Here is a 19,693-nt window from a genome sequence, read left to right on the forward strand (position 1 = left end):
TTTGCACTCTTTTCTTTAACCCAGTAAGACCTGAAGCCGATTCTAGAAATGTATTTGTATGTATTTGACCGCGGACCCCCATCTCAAAATGTTTTGTTCCAGGGACCCCCCAGAGGCAAAGATTTGAGTTAAAAAATGTTCGCTTTAAAAGAATATATATTCAAAGATTTCCACACATGTTTACGATTTTTCATAAATAGCAGATCTACAAGCTCGTAGCGCGGCACTCGGTGTATTTGCCTCTGAGATGTAATGGAGTAGAAGTAAAAGTATTGAACATTGGAAATACTCCACTATTGTAAAAAAAAATCACACCCTGTGTGCAGGGCCGGACTGGGACCAAAATTCAGCCCTGGCACCCACCCCCCCCCCCATTTTGTCAACCGGGGGGGGGGGGGGGGGCGTTTCACTGTTTCAGCCCAGCCATGCATATGAACTCTGCGGCCGCACTGAGGCGCCTGCTGGAAAGCATCCCAGCCTAAACATTAACGTAACTAATAATTGGGCCGCGTGACTCGGATATGACCGTAATAACCCTAAAACATTTTTTTAAATATATTTTCCAAAAAAAAAAAAAAAAAAAAAAAAAAAATTTTTTTTTTGCCCAGTGGCCCACTGGCCCAGCGGCCCACCGGGCATTTGCCCGGTACGCCAAATGGCCAGTCCGCCCCTGCCTGTGTGTGAGTGGTGCCTTGCTTAGCTTGGCTTTGTCTGTGTGTCCGTATGTCCATGTGTCCACCAAGCTACCATTGGTAAAGCATCACGTGACACGTGACAATATGTTGAAAGGGTGTGCTTTGATTGGCTAGCGAGACGCATGACGAAATAGAGCCCTATAAATAAGTGTGTCACTTTGAAACATTGTTTACATGTTTCAAAGTGACATCAGTGCCATCAGCCAAGCTAACATTGGACATGTTAGCTTGGCTGATTGAACACGTTAGCCAAGCTAAGCAAGGCACCACTCACTTCACACAGGGTGTGATTTTTTTTTTTTACAATAGTGGAGTATTTCCTATGTTCAATACTTTTACTTCTACTCCATTACATCTCAGAGGCAAATACTTTTACTCCACTAATATTTGAAACCTTAGTTACTTTGTAGATTTTGATTATTATTACAAAACATGCATTAACCACTTCAGCCCTATGTACATTTTGGCCAATTGAAAATAGCCGATCTACAAGCTCACAATGCGTCGCGATGTGACTCATTTTGAGCTTGTAGATCTGCTATTTTCAAACGATTTGTATACATTTCATATATTTGGAAACATGTGAAATGGACATTCTGAACAATGAGAACTTTCTACTTTTGGTACTTCAAGTACATTTTGATACCAATACTTTTGTACTTTTACTCAAGTACATTTTCAATTCCAGACTTTCACTTGTGACAGAGTATTTCTACATTGCAGTATTGATACTGCACTATAGTATTGCCGTATCAATACTGCAATGTTAGAGCTATTTCTTGAGATCTTTGCATAATTTTCACTTAATTAAGTAAAACAATTGACCACTGGTGTTTACCTTGCTTACTGTAAGTCACTCTGGATAAAGAGTGTCTGCTATATCGCTTTTAAAACATATATGAAGTGTTTTTCATAAGGATGGTTTTATGGGCTGACTAGACAGACAGACAGACAGACAGACAGACAGACAGACAGACAGACAGACAGACAGACAGACAGACAGACAGTGCAGAGAATCATTGCCGGCTGAACGGTCTAAATCCTGTGGATTAATTAAATGTGTCCTGATGGCAGCAGGTTTCTGATAGACAGTCACACCATGCAGGTCAACGGATTATATTCCCTTTAGTCCATAGTTACAACCTGTATGATGTATTATTTCATCTCACAGTCGAGTGTGAAAGTCATGGCATGTCTAACTGTTGTTTTTGCTGTTATTTTACCGACTTGCTGTTTATGCAAGAGAGCTCTATGGTATAGAGCCACCCAGCCCTATGCACCTACTGTATACATGCACACATGCGTGCAGATGCACGCACGCATGTACACACTCACACACACACAACAAGGTTATTATAGTTAACACAAAGTAACGAAATAACAAAAACTAACATTGAAAAAACATTTGTGTTAAAGGTAGGGTAAGTGATATTTTTTGGTTAAAACAAAAAGTATTTTGTTAAAAGTTTAAAGTACTATATAGTGTTTGTTCAGTAACAGGAGTCTCCCCGTCTCTCCAGCTCTTTAATAAACAGAAAATACATTTTCCGGTAGGTGTCCAAATCTCAGCCAATCAGGAGAAAGTACCCATTTTTTAAGCTTCATGAACGATAATTGACTGTTTGTGTTTATTTGTAAGTTTTTTTTGGATGATATTAATAAATGCTTCAAAACCCCTCTTTTCAAATATTTTTTCCGTCATCAGCGCCCATACCCTAGGTGGGGTTGGCGAAAGGGCCTACTCTGTGTGGAGTTTGCATGTTCTCCCCGTGTCTCTCAGGGTAGTTGATACCCTCACAAAAACATGTAGTAATCCTGGTCACTAAACTCCTCCCCCATGACAGCCGGGGCGCCTGATGGAGGGGAAGGGAACTGGTTGGAATAACGTGTTCCTTCCACGCGCTACGTCCAACCAGGGAAACTCTCCCCTGTCAGGTGACAAGAAGGCCAGTTGGCTCTCATGCATTGAAGGAGGCATGAGCTCGGCCCTGGCCTCCCTAGGCTGGGGAGGGGAGTGTAGTGCCCAGGATCACTTAGAAAATTGGCACCGGGTGAAAAATAAGGGTTACAAAATCGTGGAATAAAAAATTAAAACAAAAAACAAAACAAAAAAAAACCTCTTTTCTCTTCTTTTCTCTTCTCTTCTCTTCTCTCCTCTCCTCTCCTCTCCTCTCCTCTCCTCTCCTCTCCTCTCCTCTCCTCTCCTCTCCTCTCCTCTCCTCTCCTCTCCTCTCCCCTCCCCTCCCCTCTCCTCTCCTCAGACACTGTGTGTTATGTATTCATGTCTGAAGGACATTCCTGACGGCTGCTGCTGCTGCTGCTAAAGTGCTTTGGATTCTTTCAGGTGGTTTATTCAGTTGAAAGTGTCACATCAGTAATGGTTCCTACTCAGTGTTGTTGAAGGGTGGGAGCCTCTCATGTGAACGGCGTCGTGTATCTAGTGGTAACAGATGGTTGTGTAACAGCCATCACAGTGAGTGTGTGGGGTCACTGGAAGGTTAGAGTGAAGAGGAACAGCAATAATGAGGCTCTCTACCTTTATGTTCACTACATGTACCTGCTGTCTAGTGATGGAGGAAGTACTCAAATTCTTTACTTAAGTAAAAGTACCAATACTGCAATATAGAAATACTCCGTTACAAGTAAAAGTCCAGAATAAAAAAAAATACTTGAGTAAAAGTACAAAAGTATTGGTATCAAAATGAGCTTAAAGTACCAAAGGTAAAAGTACTAAAATATTTGAAAATAGCAGATCTACAAGCTCACAACGCATCGCATCGCGACGCGTTGTGAGCTTGTAGATCGGCTATTTTCAAATGGCCTATGTATAAAATAGGGCTAAAGTGGTTAATGTATAATATAATAATTTACATCTGAAAAGTACGTTTTCAAATAATTGTAGTGGAGTAAAAGTACCATAATTGCCCCTGAGATGTAGTGGAGTAGAAGTAAAAGTATTGGAAATTGGAAATACTCAAGTAAAGTACAAATACCTCAAAATTGTACTTAAGTACAGTACTTGAGTAAATGTCCTTAGTTGATTTCCACCGCTGCATGTACCTGTTATCTAGTGATGGAGGAAGTACTCAACATGTTTCTACATTCTACAAATCCCTAACTAAATCACTAGTTCTCAAACGTTTCTGTGCCAAGGACTCACAAAATGATATGTATTGGGCCGTGGACCCCCATCTGAAAATGCTCTGTTTTCTCTATAACTTTGGAGATAGAACATAGAATAGAAACAGGGCGGTAGTTACCAGGGTCTAATTTGCTTCCTTTTTTGTACTCTCACTAGTTTTAAATCTTGCGGGACATGCCCCTGGCTGATGGAGAGGGTTGTTATGTGGGCAATAATTGGGGCAGTAGAGGGGGGGGGGGGGGGGGGCTGCGTCTCTGATAAATGTTGAGGGGATATTGTCTCTGGCCTCGTTTTGTTGTAGAGCTCTCGCTTTTTTTAAACACATCATCAGCTGTCACCATGGTGACAACAAAAGTCATCTTCACGTACACCTAGATTTTTGTAGAATGCTTGGATGTGAAGTACAATTTTGACATTTTTTTTTTTACTTTACTTGAGTATTTCCCATTTCCAATACTTGTACTTCTACTCCACTACATTTCAGAGGCAAATATTGTACTTTTATCCCACTACAATTATTTGAAAACCTTAGTTACTAGTTACTTTGTAGATTTTGATTATTATTACAAAATCACTTATATACAGCCCTATATACATTGCGCCCATTTGAAAATAACCAATCTACAAGCTCACAATGCGTTGCGATACGACGCATTGTGAGCTTGTAGATCTGCTATTTTCAAATGATTTTTTATGAATTGTATACATTTGAAAACATGTGAAGCAGGACATTCTGCATAATGAGTAAGCTACTTTCTACTTTTGGTACTTTAAGTATATTTTGATACCAATACTTTTGTACTTTTACTCAAGTACATGTTGAATGCCGGACATTTGCTTGTAACAGAGTATGTCCACATGGCAGTATTGATACTTTACTTAAGTAAAAAATGGAATAATTTTTCCACCTCTGCACACTATACTGATTGAAGCTTATTGTGAAGAGAACAGCAATAATGAGACACTCCATACCTTTGTGTTTGTACCTGCTCCCATACTGCTCTAGTCTCTGTGGTTCACTGTGGGCTGACACATGGAATCTGTACAACCGTGCAGCATTCCTTTCTTTCTTGCGTTTTACAAGTGGCTTGTTACTCTCAGAGGAATTGGCTGCAGTAATAGGGTGTCTTCTTCCATCTGTTGTATTGAACAGCCATTACAGGCTGATACGCTGCCAAATGCCCCCCCCTCACCACCCTGCCCTCACCGCCCTGCCCTCACACAAAGATCTGCTGTGGTTCCTCTCTCAACGTTTTGTCTTGTTTTCTGTCTGCCTTGTTTGGTGATTCATCTGTTTTCCTGTAAAACAAAAAAAAGTCCTTGTCAGCAGTCAGTGGTGGTAAGCAACTAAGTAGATTTACTTAAGTACTGTACTTAAGGAACATTGTGAGGTATTTGCACTTTACTTGAGTATTTCCAACTTCCAGTACTTTTACTTCTACTCCACTACATCTCAGATTGAAATAGTGTACTTTTACTCCACTGCATTTATTTGAAAACTTGAGTTACTTTTGAGGAGCTTTTGATTATTTTGACTCAACATACATTAGCCTACCACCCACTTCAGCCCTATATACTGTATACATTTCGGCCATTTGGAAGTAGCCGATCTACAGTACAAGCTCACAATGCGTCGCGATGCGGTCTGAGATGAAATGGGACATTCTGCATAATGAGTACTTTCTACAGTAATACATACGTAAACAAATAATCTAATAATAACTAATACATACATAAACCAAGAACCTATCATCAGCCTTTACATTGAAACTATACACACTATAGGATGCCAGGTCAACAATGACCTGGCATCTGTCTATATAACATGTTATCTAAGTAACATTTTAACCTTTGCATAATCCTGTAAGGTCGTCAAGGCTAGGGCAAGTTCTACGGGCTGAGATGGAGTCTGAAGAGGTGAGGATGAGTCACTGCCCATCCTTGGCCGCAGGCTGAAAACCCACCTCTTCAGGAAACACTACCCTTCCTCTTTGCCTGGCCTACTTGTTGTTAACTACTGTAGTTGTACAAACGCTTGTTTTATTGTTGTATTGTTTTATTGGCTCTTGTTTAGTCGATACAATTATTTTAGCTCCTGCTCATTTGATTTAGCTATTTTGTCTCATCTGTTTAAGGAAGTAGGTAGCTGATATATTGCACTTTTACCTTAGCACTATAGGTATACTCTTGGTTGCTTGTTTTTGCAGAAAATGCACTTATTGTAAGTCGCTTTGTAAATGACTGTAATGTAAGTCTACAGATTACGGCAGAAGATTGGGAGTGAGTCTGCAGTTCTGACTGCAATGGGGAGTTCATTCCATAGTTTGGGAGCCAGAGGGGAGAAAAGTCTGGGACACTGTGTGTGTGCGTGTGTGTGTGTGTGTGTGTGTGTGTGTGTGTGTGTGTGTGTGTGTGTGTGTGTGTGTGTGTGTGTGTGTGTGTGTGTGTGTGTGCGTGTGCGTGTGCGTGTGTGTGCGTGCGTGCGTGCGTGCGTGTGAGAGAGAGAGAGATAAAAGACTAGAGAGCTGGGGCTCTGAGGCCCAGATAGAGTTGATCTCTGCACATGGCTTTAAATCCACTGAACACACAGAGGACTCACACATCACTGATACCACACTGCCTGACATCTTATCCATCAATGGCCGCGGTAAATACCGGCTAACATAAACCCTGTTAGGACCTGAGGCTGATTCTACAAATGCCTTCTAAATCACTAGTTCTCACATTTTCATCTAGATGTCTTGATGAAAATGTGAGAAATGTCATAAAGATTTTTTTTAAATAGCAGACGTACAAGCTCGCAGCGTGACACAAAGTGACGCACTGTGAGCTTGTACATCTGCCATTTTCAAAGGATTTTATACATTTGAAAACCTGTGAAAATGGACATTGTGCATAATGAGTACTTTTACTTTCTGTACTTTCTGTAAATAAGTATATTTTGATGCCAATCCTTTTGCAACGAGTCTTTGTCTGGATCCTAGGCTGAGAGACAACGCTATACAATCTAAAAAGTAACACAGATGCGTTCCTGGTTCTAATGGGTTAAACACATTACCGAACTCGGCGTACAGGACAGATACAATAATACATGTAACAGAATGTAACAGGATGTAACAGAATGTAACAGGATGTAACAGAATGTAACAGGATGGTGAAAGTGCTTTTAAGATCTTTGTCATTTACTGAAGAACGTCTTGCCTTTCACAGAAGAAGCCCCTCAGACTCTTAATACGGTCAATCATATCTCTGCAGCTGGAGGATAATCTCAAACTATTATCCACACAGTCCTATCACACTGTCATTATGTTGAACACTCTGCAGGCTATCTTCTATGAACCATCTGACGCTGAGGATTTAAGTGACAATTCATCCAACCCAAACCAGTGTCCTAGGCGGTGGTGGAAAAAAAGTACTCACATGTGTTACTTAAGTAAAAGTATCAATACTGCAATGTAGACATACTCTGTTACAAGTAAAAGTCAGCAATTCAAAATGTAAAAGTACAAAAGTATTGGTTTCAAACTGTACTTAAAGTACCTAAAGTAGAAAGTACTCATTATGCAGAATGTCCCTTTTCACACTTTTTCAAATGTATATAAAAGGTAGACAGATCTTTTGAAAATATCAGATCTACAAGCTCACAACGGATGAGCTTGAAGATCGGCTATTTTCAAATGGCCGAAATGTATATAGGGCTGAAGTGGTTAATAGTATTTGAAAACTTTTGTTACTAGTTACTTTGTAGATTTTGATTGTTATTAAAAAACATACAATATCCACTTCAGCCATTTGAAAATAGCAGATCTACAAGCTCACAATGCATTGTGAGCTTTCGATCTGCTATTGTATACACGTTATATAGTTGAAATCTTGTGAAATGGGACATCCTGCTGCATAATGAGTACTTTCTTTTGGTACTTTAAGTGCATTTTGATGTCAGTACTTTTGTGCTTTTACTCAAGTACATTTAGAATTCCGGACGTTTACTTGTAACAGAGTATTTTTGCATTGATACTTTTACTCAAGTAACAAATGTGAATACTTTTTTCCCCACTGCACATCCACAGAGTATTATCTGCCTACTAAATAACTGTCTGCTCCAGAGGGGAGTGAGGCTGACACATGGAATGGAGAGAAGGAACCGGTTCTGTTTTTCACTGGCAGAAAATAAAATGCATGAATGGCCTGGGACCTGGGAATGGCTTTGGTGCTGGCTGCGTGTGTGTGTGTGTGTGTGTGTGTGTGTGTGTGTGTGTGTGTGTGTGTGTGTGTGTGTGTGTGTGTGTGTGTGTGTGTGTGTGTGTGTGTGTGTGTGTGTGTGTGTGTGTGTGTGTGTGTGTGTGTGTGTGCGCGCGCGCAGGCACGCGTGAGACATCTGCAAGCTTGGCTGATGCTGTTGTCTGACTGACACTGCTGAGTCCAAATAGATGGGAGAACGAGGAGGCAATCAGAGAGAGAGAGAGAGAGAGAGAGAGAGAGAGAGAGAGAGATAGAGAGAGAGAGAGAGAGAGAGAGAGAGAGAGAGAGAGAGAGAGGGGAGAGAGCAGTGGTGTAAAGTAACTAAGTATATTTACTGTATACTGTAAGTACTGTACTTGTGTATAATTTTGAGGTACTTTTACTTTACCGGAGTATTTCAAACTTTTACTTCTACTCCACTACACTTATTTGCTTTAGTTACCATTTACTTTGCAGATATAAATTATTGCATTATAAAACTTACATTAACCACTTCAGCCCAGTTTTATATATAGGCTTTTTAGCAGATATCTGTCCATTTAGCAGATCTACGCATCGCAACGTGTTGTGAGCTTGTAGATCCTCTATTTTCAAACAATTTAGTACTTTTACTTTTGGCACTTTGAGTACATTTTGATGCCAATACTTTTGCACTTTTACTCAAGTAACATTTTGAACACAGGCCTTTTACTTGTAACAGAGTATTTCTATATTGCGGTATTAAATATTTAAGTACTTCTCCCAGCACTGCTTAAAATCATTTATTTCATTCAGCACTGCAGGGCTTTGTACAAACATAATATCCTCATCTTTTCACACAGCCTTTCACACAAACCCCTGCCTGTGTCTTCACATTTCAAATGTTTAGTTTGTTTTCTCTCCGTAAATTAATTACATTACATTACAGTCATTTAGCAGACGCGTTTATCCAAAGCGACTTACAATAAGTGTATTCAACATAGGTAGGGAACAAAACTACTAATCACCAGAAGTCTTTAGTGCATTCTCTTCTAAAACAAGCAACTAAGAGTATACCTACCGTAATGCTAAGGTAAAAGTGCAATATATCAGCTACCTACTTTCTTAAACAGATGAGACGAATAGGAAGATCAAATGAGCAAGAGATAAAACTAATAAGTGTATCAAATAAACAAGATCCAATAAAAACAAGAGCTTGTACAAATAATTCACAACAAGTAGGCAAGGCTAAGAGGAAGGGTCAGGGTAGTGTTTCCTGAAGAGGTGGGTTTTCAGCCTGTGGTGAAAGATGGGCAGTGACTCTGCTGTCCTGACATCGGTGGGGAGTTCATTCCACCACTGTGGGGCCAGAACAGAAAAAAGCTGTGACCGTGTAGATCGGCCAGAAGGACCACTGAGCGACCAGTCGCCTCGAGGTGGCAGACCGAAGTGGTCGGGCAGGGGTGTAAGCTTCGCCCATTGCCTGGAGGTAAGAAGGAGCTGTTCCTTTCACTGCCCTATAGGCTAGCACCAGGGTTTTAAACTGGATGCGTGCCGCTACAGGGATCCAGTGTAGAGAACGGAGAAGGGTGTGTGAGAACCTGGGGCGGTTGAACACCTGCAGCTTTCTGAACAAGCTCCAGAGGTCTGATGGCAGACGCCGGGGCACCAGCAAGGAGGGAGTTGCAGTAGTCCAGGCGGGAGATGACAAGAGCCTGGATGAGCACCTGCGCTGCCTTCTCCGTGAAGAAGGGGCGAATCCTCCTGATGTTGTAGAGGAGGAATCTGCAGGACGGTGTCACAGATGCGATGTTTGCCGTCGGTCGTCCAGGGTCACACCCAGATTCCTCGCAGTCCGAGTTGACGTCACCACAGCGTTCTCAATGGTGATGGCCAGGTCTCGGTGAGGACAGCCCTTCCCCGGGAGGAACATCAGCTCGGTCTTGTCCAGGTTGAGCTTCAGGTGGTGCGTCGACATCCACTCTGAGATGTCAGCCAGACAAGCAGCAATGCGTGCCTCCACTTGTGTGTCAGAGGGGAGGGAATGACACGATCAGCTGGGTGTCATCGGGTGTCATTAATGCCCTATACTTCATCATACAAGAGTGTTCCACTAAAGAAGTGAAAATATCAGATATACAAGCTTGCTTGTGAGCTGTTTTCATTATTATTACAGCAGCAATCTGCTACAAGCAGCACGTCTGATAGTTTGGATATAAATAAGGAGAGAACGGGTCGAGAATAGAGGGTGAGGAGGAGGGTGCTATAACTGTGTTTGACACATTATGCCCCCAATGCACCAAGTCTACCCATTACCCATGCACATATTATTTTATGGAGGCAAACTATTCAGTTTTCTTTAACTGCCCACATGTGCTTTAGTTTTTATTCCCTTGTATTATTTCTCTGCTCTGCTGTTGCCCTTAGCTGAGAGCTATAAACTGAATCTATCTCTATTGGGCTTTTATGCAGAATGTAGAAAACACTGGATCCTGTAATATATTTGCTTGTTTTTCTTGACCACAGTGTTAAAATTGCCATTTAGATCAGTGGTTCTCAAACCTTTTCACGTCAAGGACCCCCACAATGCTACGTATTTGGCCGCGGACCCCCATCTCAAAATGTGTTGTTCCAGGGACCCCGACCCCCCCAGAAGCACAGATTTGAGTTACAAATGTTCACTTTAATATACATGCAAAGATTTACACACATTGACACGATTTAAAACAAAATAGCAGATCTACAAGCTCATAGCGTGGCACTCGGTGCCGCGCTATGAGCTTGTAGATCTGTTATTTTTGAATAGCCAAAGTATAAAGTATGGATAAAGGGGTTCAAATGATTGTGAAGCTTTAGTAACGAATTCTGTTAATAAAGCCCCAGGGACCCCCAAGGACCCATGGGGGTCCCCGGACCCCACTTTGAGAACCGATGATTTAGTTAACATAATTATTAAAAGAGATGCTATAGGTTCTTGGTTTAGCTGTGATCCTATAGTTTACTGAGGCACTACACTGTCTCTCTGCTTGTGATCATACCCAGCTAGCAAAATATCGCACATTTCTGGCGTGAGGCCGTCTCCACGCCACGCCGACCGGGGCGTCCGCCGGGCGGGACACGTGGATTAAGAGGAAAGTCATACGTTTGACGTTTCAAATAAACTGAAGCACTGCTACTCTGACCTGAGTTGACTCTGGTTGTAGTGAAACAATTGTATTCAGTACAAAGTAAACTGATGTTTTATTTAACAACACTTTCTCTTGTTTTTACAAGCTGGTGTTAGTTTATAGTACTGGCTACCGAGGAGTTTCAGAACCATGGAGAGCTCCTGCTGCATAGTGTATGAAAGGACACATTGAGGAGGACAGACCAATGAACAGTGATGGAAAGTACATTTACTCAAGTAGCCTACACTACTTACAGCCTACATTACTTAAGTAATGTTTTCAACATATTTACTGGTGGTACTTTAAGTATACTTTGATGCCAATTATTTTACTCAAGTACATTTTGATTACGGGACTTTTACTTGTTTCAGTAGGACAGTAGGTCCTAAAGATCACATTTAATAACAGTAATTATCAAAGCTACCGTTACATTTTCATGAATAGAATAGATCTGAAAGATCTGTAAAGAAATGATAATCGATTAAATTGCGAGCTGCTCAAACTCCCGACACACACACACACACACACACACACACACACACACACACACACACACACACACACACACACACACACACACACACACACACACACACACACACACACACACACACACACACACACTGCACACCCGCCCGCACGCACCATGCATGCGCGCGCAGAGAGAGAGAGAGAGAGAGAGAGAGAGAGAGAGAGAGAGAGAGAGAGAGAGAGAGAGAGAGAGAGAGAGAGAGAGAGAGAGAGAGAGAGAGAGAGAGAGAGAGGGGGTGAGTAACAGAGAGAGAGAGGCGGAGCCTGACAGAAGGAGAGAGAGGGTCCAGATCGTTCAGTCTCACAAAGGATCGGTGGATCTAGTGGATCGAGGAGGAGGAACCGTTACAGTGCGTTCAGTGTTGGATCCGTAGCAGAGCGGAGGGTCCCGGGGCGACGGTCTGGACTTATTACTTTATTCACCCAGGATCTGTATCATTACTGCTTAGTAACCCTCTGCTGGAAGGAGCTGGACTAGATCCTTATCACCAGGTTATTACCCTATTACCTTATTACCACCAGGTGTGTGTGTGTGTGTGTGTGTGTGTGTGTGTGTGTGTGTGTGTGTGTGTGTGTGTGTGTGTGTGTGTGTGTGTGTGTGTGTGTGTGTGTGTGTGTGTGTGTGTGTGCGTGCGTGCGTGCGTGCGTGCGTGCGTTTGTGTTTGTGTAGACTCAGTTCAACATGTAAATATTGTCAAAATAGCAGATCTACAAGCTCACAACATGAGCTTGTAGATCTGCTATCTTGCAAATATTTGACTCTTTATTGCATTATTTGCCAATTTGGCCAATTTGTGTATTATAGAGCTTATTGATGACTTTTGATGCAGTATAATGGTATTTAATATATATATATATATATATATATATATATATATATATATATATATATATATATATATATATATATATATATATATATATATATATATATATATATATATATATAAACAGTGTGTTTGTTGATGACGTTCGTGGGCACAGAAGAGATGTATAAATATGCTATAATGAATAATACTAATATAATTATCATAATAATAATAATATAATGAATGTAAAGAGATAAGATAATAATGGTTGTCTGTATGGTGGTGATGTGTATGTTTATCAGCAGCCTAGCTGAGCTTAATAGTATCCTGATTCAGTGGTTCTCAATAAATTGTTTTTTATTTATTTTTATTTTTTTGGGGGGGCAGATGACAGTATAAAGTGACAATTCAAGTAATTTTGAGACATGTTTAATACCTAGGAAAAAACGTTATGTAAATAGTCGATCTACAAGCTCACGCTGGGTTGCGATGTGATGCATGGTTGAGCTTGTAGATCTGCTATTTTCACTACTTTTGGGCGATGGCTGCTCTTGTATGATGAAGTAATACATTAACTTACACAAACATTGTACACACATAAAAACTTGAAATATGGAGATACATGGCTTCTGTCTGACAACAATTATTAGACCTCATCTATATTTATACTTGTGTCTGCATAGCCTGGATTACAGTGCAGACATTCAGCACACGCTCTTAATCCAGAGTGATTTACAGTAATCAAGGTGAACACATGGATCAAACGCAGAGAGGACAGTGGAGTGCATTGGTTCTCAAAGTGAGGTCCGGGGACCCCCAGGGGTCCTTGAGCTTGAGCTAAATGATAGATAGTTAGGAACCAAATGGACCCTTATGGGTTTGTAACTCTGACGGACGGTACACAAATGGTTACATTAACATTGATTTTACAATATAACTTGGGGGTCCCATAGATAGAAATGCCATTACAATGGGGGTCCGTAGCCTAATGCATGTCAAACTGGGGGGGTCCTTCAAATTAAAACGGTTTAGAATCACTGCTAGAGCCATACAAATCTTCTCTTATGGGGGTCCCCGCGTTCTATGTGTCCCCGCTTACACTGGTTCACCACTGCTGTTCTGTGGCCAGTGTAATTGGGCAGGACCAAGTCAGGATATGGCAACCTTACTGTTGCCATATTTAACATATTGTGTGGAAGTATGGGGGAATACATATAAAACAATAATACACCCTATCGTTATGTTACAAAAAAAAGCAATAAGAATAGTTAATTTATCTGACTACTACGCACCAACTAACCCACTGTTCATCGAAAACCGCACCCTGAAATTAGAATATCTGGTCAAACTAAACTCCACTGCAACAATGTACAAGGCACACAATAGGTTACTTCCAAGCTGCATGCAGGAGCTGTTCAACCCAGAGAATCCAAATATGAGCTCAGGGGGACCGCTATCTTTAGGAAAGTAAAAGCAAGAACCGACTCCAAAGGGAGATGCTTATCAGTTATAGGGGTAAACCTGTGGAACTCATTAGATAATGACATTAAAATGTCCAACTCAATAAAAACATTTAAGAAATTATATAAAGCAAAGGTAATAGATAGTTATATAGCATCAATGCAGTAAATAAGTAAAAAGATGAAAGTGTGTATCCATATATGTGTGTGTGCGTACTCTCATATGCACATACATATATGTTTGTGGATGTTTATTTGAATGCATATATGATGTATATGAAGAAATATCGAGATATATATTGATACAAACATTAAATAAAAATATAATTATTAAAGTAATATAAATAGTTTTGAAAATTCTAAATAGTGATGGTAAAAATGATCTACTTCTGTAAATGATACTTACAGACGTAAGCACAAATTGTTTACGTCTGAAGAGATAATGTGACCCGAAATGCTGTTTCTTTTTTCGTTTCGAATGTTCTGAAATGTAATATTTGAAGACTTGTGTTAGTTCTTTTTCTTTTGTTTGAGCCTACGTTTTCTTTATGCTACTACAGTATGATAATTTATTTTAATTGGTATTAAGGTGGGCAAAATAAGCTTCGGCTTCAGCCCATACCTTTTCGGCCAAATAGTCATCATGTTGACTAAGTTGCAATGTATATTGAACTGTCTTGTTCAAAAAAAAGAAGAATTATGACCGAAATAAAAACTAACTAGGATGGCAGAGAGGGGGGGGACTACCAACACTACCACAAGGACATTGTGGTAGTGTTGTAGTAGTGTGAAGAATTTATATTTATTCACTTGATGTTCATTGAAAGTTTTAAGATGATGTATGTGGGTTATGTATTTATTGTATATTTATTCATATATGTCGAGATCTAGAAACACCCCTTGACATGGTGCAGTCCAAGCTCATTAGCTCAGCTGGGGGTATAAATGGCTGCCAGTTGACAACAGAAGAGAGCTGTGACTGGAGAGCCAAACACCACCGTTTGTGTCATTATTGTCTGTGGTGATGAATACATTCACCTTCAGGTTAAACCCTACTCAATGCCTCTCTACTGCTTCCAGACACAAGTCGGGCATTCTCATACTAAACCTAAACCTACATATAAACCATAAACCCTAACTCTAACCCTAACTCTAACCCTAACCCTAACCCTAAGGTAAGTGGGGAACATAGAGGGAACATAGAACCTGGGGAACATAGGGATGAACCCCCTGAAAAACATTGAAGACCTCTGATTTAATGTATTGACATGTATTTCTATTGTTCATCCTCCAGAAGATGTTCGTCTTCTGTCTGCTGTCTCTGGTGGCTCTCATGCTACGGAACGGAGACACAGTGTCCACTAACAACAACAACAATGGAGACATAGTGTCCACTAACAACAACAACAACAACAACAACAATGGACACGTTTCTCTGGACAGCTCCTCCAATCACAAGGATGGATACTGGAACAAATTCAGAGATGTGAGTTTGATCCGTCCGCTTTAATGTTGTTTTCAAAATGCTACTTTAGTGTTTACTTTTGTGTGTGCGTGCGTGCATGTAGCAGTAGTGGCTCATAGCCTCTGCCTGATGACCAAAAGTCTAATAGTGAGCGCTTGTAGATCTGCTAATTTTGGCAATTTGTGTGGCTATTTTCAATGTCATCCTAAATGTTTTATGTCCCCACCAGTACACTAATATAACTGTGTGTGTGTTTAGCGTCCTATGTCCTTGACAGCCTCATTGGGTACCAGCAGAGAGAGAGAGAGAGTGTGTGTGTGTGTGTGTGTGTGTGTGTGTGTGTGTGTGTGTGTGTGTGTGTGTGTGTGTGTGTGTGTGTGTGTGTGTGTGTGTGTGTGTGTGTGTGTGTGTGTGTGTGTGTGTGTGTGTGTGCGTGCGTGCGTGCGTGCGTGCGTGCGTGCGTGCGTGCGTGCGTGCGTGCGAGCGAGCGAGCGAGCGAGCGAGTGAGTGAGAGTGTGTGTGACTCAGCATTTAGAGCAGATTAGAGGGCTCTGTGCTGATGGCTTATTCTCTCTCAGTCAAACCACTATTTGCTTATTGGTGTGTGTGTGTGTGTGTGTGCGTGTTCAGGTGCGTGTGCGTACGGTGCAAACACAATCAAAACAAAGAAACATAACCTTGGCAAAGCCACTATACCATGAGGTTATAGGCTATTCAATTCTTGATGAATTGAACTATACTGTAGGACCACAATGGAAACAAGCCCTCAGGAGCTGTTTTGTGTTATCCTTTTAGCAGTGTGCTGTTTGGATCTCTAGATGTTTATGTATTACACATACACAATTACAAAGAATGTTTAAATGGATTGCTCTCTGATCACCCAAGGTGCATTTTAATGCCAGGTGTAACTGTGGTGTCGAGCACTGGTTATTATTATTGTTGTTATAATAGGGTGCTGGTTATTATTATTGCTGTTATTATAGGGTGCTGGTTATTGCTTCAGTGATGGAGGGCATGATTTTACAAAGGAGAACATTTGGAGATATTAAATGAACATCACAATACAGCATTATTACAGTAGAACACAGGAGATTCAGACCCAGATGCCTCCGAGCTTTGCTCCACGCCATTTGAACAGCAACATCTGTATTTTAATATATGTGTATATATTTGATTTAGTGTAGGGGTTAGGGGGGTAGGTTAAGACTTAGACAGGGGCCATTTTTGAATTGCAGGCTCCTGAAGGTGTATCTTTAGGCCAGTTTTGAAAGTTAGTAGTGTTTTACACTCCTTTAGGCTACTCCTTTTGGTAGGGCGTTCCACATTGTTGATGAATAGCATGAGAACGAGTCCATTCCCTTTGTTGAGCCAAATCTGGGTTGAACATGATTCGTGGAGCTGCCTCTGGTGTTATGATCATGGACTTCATTAACATTTAGGAAGTATTTAGACAAGTACAGGGGGATCCCAATGTTATCTTGAAGACCAGGCCCACAGCAAGTTGCTGTACTCTGTCCTCAACCCTAAGCCATCAAATCCTAGCAAAATGAGCAGGGGTTAGATGGGTTTTGTGATTGAGGCCAAGAAGTAGCCGATAGATATAGCCATACTGACAACATCTACAACCAGTGGTGTAAAGTCACTAAAAACATGTGCTCAAGTACTGTACTTAAGTACATTGTGAGGTATTTTTTTTACTTAATTGGAGTTTTTTTTCCCCAATTTTCAGTACTTTTACTTCTACTCCACTATATCTCAGAGACAAATATTGTACTTTTATTATTATTATATATTTTTAACTCCAGTACACTTATTTGAAAACTTTAGTTACTAGTTACTTTATATATTTTGATTATTATTACAACAAATAATACATTAACTACTTCAGCCCTGTATCCATTTTGTCCATTTGAAAATTGCAGATCTACAAGCTCACATTGCATCGCATCGTGAGCTTGTAGCTCTGCTATTTTCAAAAGATTTGTATACATTTGAAAACTTGTGAAATGGGACATTCTGCATAATGAGTACTTTTAATGTTGTACAGTACTTTAAGTATATTTTGATGCCAATGCTTTTCTACTTTTACTCAAGTAAATTTTGAATTCCGGACAGAACAGAATATTTCTACATTGCAGTATTAATACTTAAAAAAAATCGGAGTACTTTTTTCACCACTGTCTTCCAACCTATAATAGAAGTCCTGGTATAATTGTTGTGTTCACACGTGCCTCAGCAGACATATCAGTATTATATGCATTCATTATGAGGATATCTTCCAGTCAGTCACTCTGTGCCTGTGGCACAGAGAGCTAAGTGACGATGACAACCCAGAACCTGTCAATCAAAGTGTGACGAGCTGTCAGTCAGCGCTCTGTCATCATGAAGTGCTTTACAGACTGATGTGTTCTGATGCACGTTGTGTTGTAGTAGTTTAACCCATTAAAGGACGACTTCACCGCTTTTCAACCTATCTTCATATAATTGGTCCTCACTAATACTCATGATAAAATGGTACCATTTTTTTCTACTCGGTCTGTGTCTCAGAGGAGGGCTGTGGACAGTTCAGAGTCCCGTCTACCAGTGACATCATCAATGGGGAATCCAAGCTAATAGAAACTGCAGGCTTTCTATTCCTGGAAAGTTGCAATGCAATAAAAGAAGCCATTGTTCTCGTGTTAATAAAAATCTAAATCAAAAATGTGAAATCTTGTTGGAAAAAAGAATCATGCCTAACGATGATGTCACTGGTAGACAGGTTTCTGGACTGTCGACAGCCCTCCTATGAGACACGGATCAAGTTTGTTTTACCATACATTGTACGGTAAAACAGCTCTCAAAGTCACTCTTTTAGCACATAAACGAACGCAAACAAAGTTGATTCAGACAATATAGAGCATCACCAAACCCAGTACTGTTTTTTTTTTTTATAAAAATGTCAACTTCCTGTTGATTTTGCCATTTTTAATAAGTAGAAAACCTGGACTGGATCCGCGGATCCAGATCTTCAAATAGTGAAATCAACAGGAAGTTCATATTTTTTTATATAAAAAAAAAAAAACAGTACTGGGTTTGGTGATGCTCTATATTGCCTGAATCAGCTATGTTTGGGTTCATGTATGTGCTGAAAGAGTGACTTTGAGAGCTGTTTTACCGTACAATGTAAGTCAATGAGGAGCATTATTTTGAATGATCAATTTCTAATCAATGGAGCAATCATTCTTTATTTCTTGCCCACCTTTGGGGTTACATCATAACTACACAACCCAAACCTCTACCAAAGTGGTCTTACCCTTTAAGTAAGACATTAGAGTACCTTTTTTCCCCCACCACTGAACCACACTGTGTGTGTGTGTGTGTGTGTGTGTGTGTGTGTGTGTGTGTGTGTGTGTGTGTGTGTGTGTGTGTGTGTGTGTGTGTGTGTGTGTGTGTGTGTGTGTGTGTGTGTGTGTGTGTGTGTGTGTGTGTGTGTGTGTGTGTGTGTGTGTGTGTGTGTGTTTGATGTACTGTATGTGTTTGTCTTGCTTACTGTAAGTCTCTCTGGATAAAATATCTGAATTGTAATTGTATATTCCAGCATTTTACTTAAGTAAATTAAGCTTAGAATGAGGTTATCTTGCTTATTATTCTGGAGTCTGCTGTGTGTGTGTGTGTGTGTGTGTGTGTGTGTGTGTGTGTGTGTGTGTGTGTGTGTGTGTGTGTGTGTGTGTGTGTGTGTGTGTGTGTGTGTGTGTGTGTGTGTGTGTGTGTGTGTGTTTGTTTTGTGTTCTCCAGTTTAATTACGGGGCCAGAGCTCTGCTCTGGACACGTATTGTTATTCGCATTATTCTGTCACTTCTTCTTCTTCTTCTTCTGCCACTTTTCGCAGTTCTGGCTGAACCGCGCTGTCGGTTTTTACGAAACTCGGCCATATGGTAGATGGTCATGAAAAACGATCAAAAAATAATTCTCACAATCTTTCGTCCAAAGGTGGCGCTATAGCACTCAATTGAAAATGCCAACTTTGACCAGGTACAATTCATGCCCTGTTTGACCTACAGCCATGAAACTTGGATACACATATGCATCTCCTCATGCTTAACAACTTTCACACTCTGACTTTTGACCTCTGACCTTTAGATCTCCCACCATTTTGAATTATATGAAAAACAGTCATTGGCTCCTAACTTCTGCATTTTTTCACTTATGGAAAATCCGTTGGAAATTTTTGTATAAAGTGGTCCA

The 19,693-nt window shown here is 40.6% G+C and overlaps 1 protein-coding gene across 1 annotated transcript in view; it reads left to right on the plus strand.

Moving 5' to 3' along the window:
- Positions 1-19,693, plus strand: part of LOC311034117 (C3a anaphylatoxin chemotactic receptor-like) — a gene marked incomplete at both ends in the record, with an annotated part of 101,567 nt that overhangs the window by 36,254 nt on the left and 45,620 nt on the right. Inside the window, one exon of the mRNA XM_084041861.1 lies at positions 15,299-15,490. Coding sequence (XP_083897987.1) covers positions 15,299-15,490 — 192 coding nt within the window. The remainder of the gene's footprint in view (positions 1-15,298; positions 15,491-19,693) is intronic.

This window comes from Gymnoscopelus microlampas (assembly GCF_963454915.1).
Source record: "Gymnoscopelus microlampas genome assembly, chromosome: 18".
Lineage (NCBI taxonomy): Eukaryota > Metazoa > Chordata > Actinopteri > Myctophiformes > Myctophidae > Gymnoscopelus > Gymnoscopelus microlampas.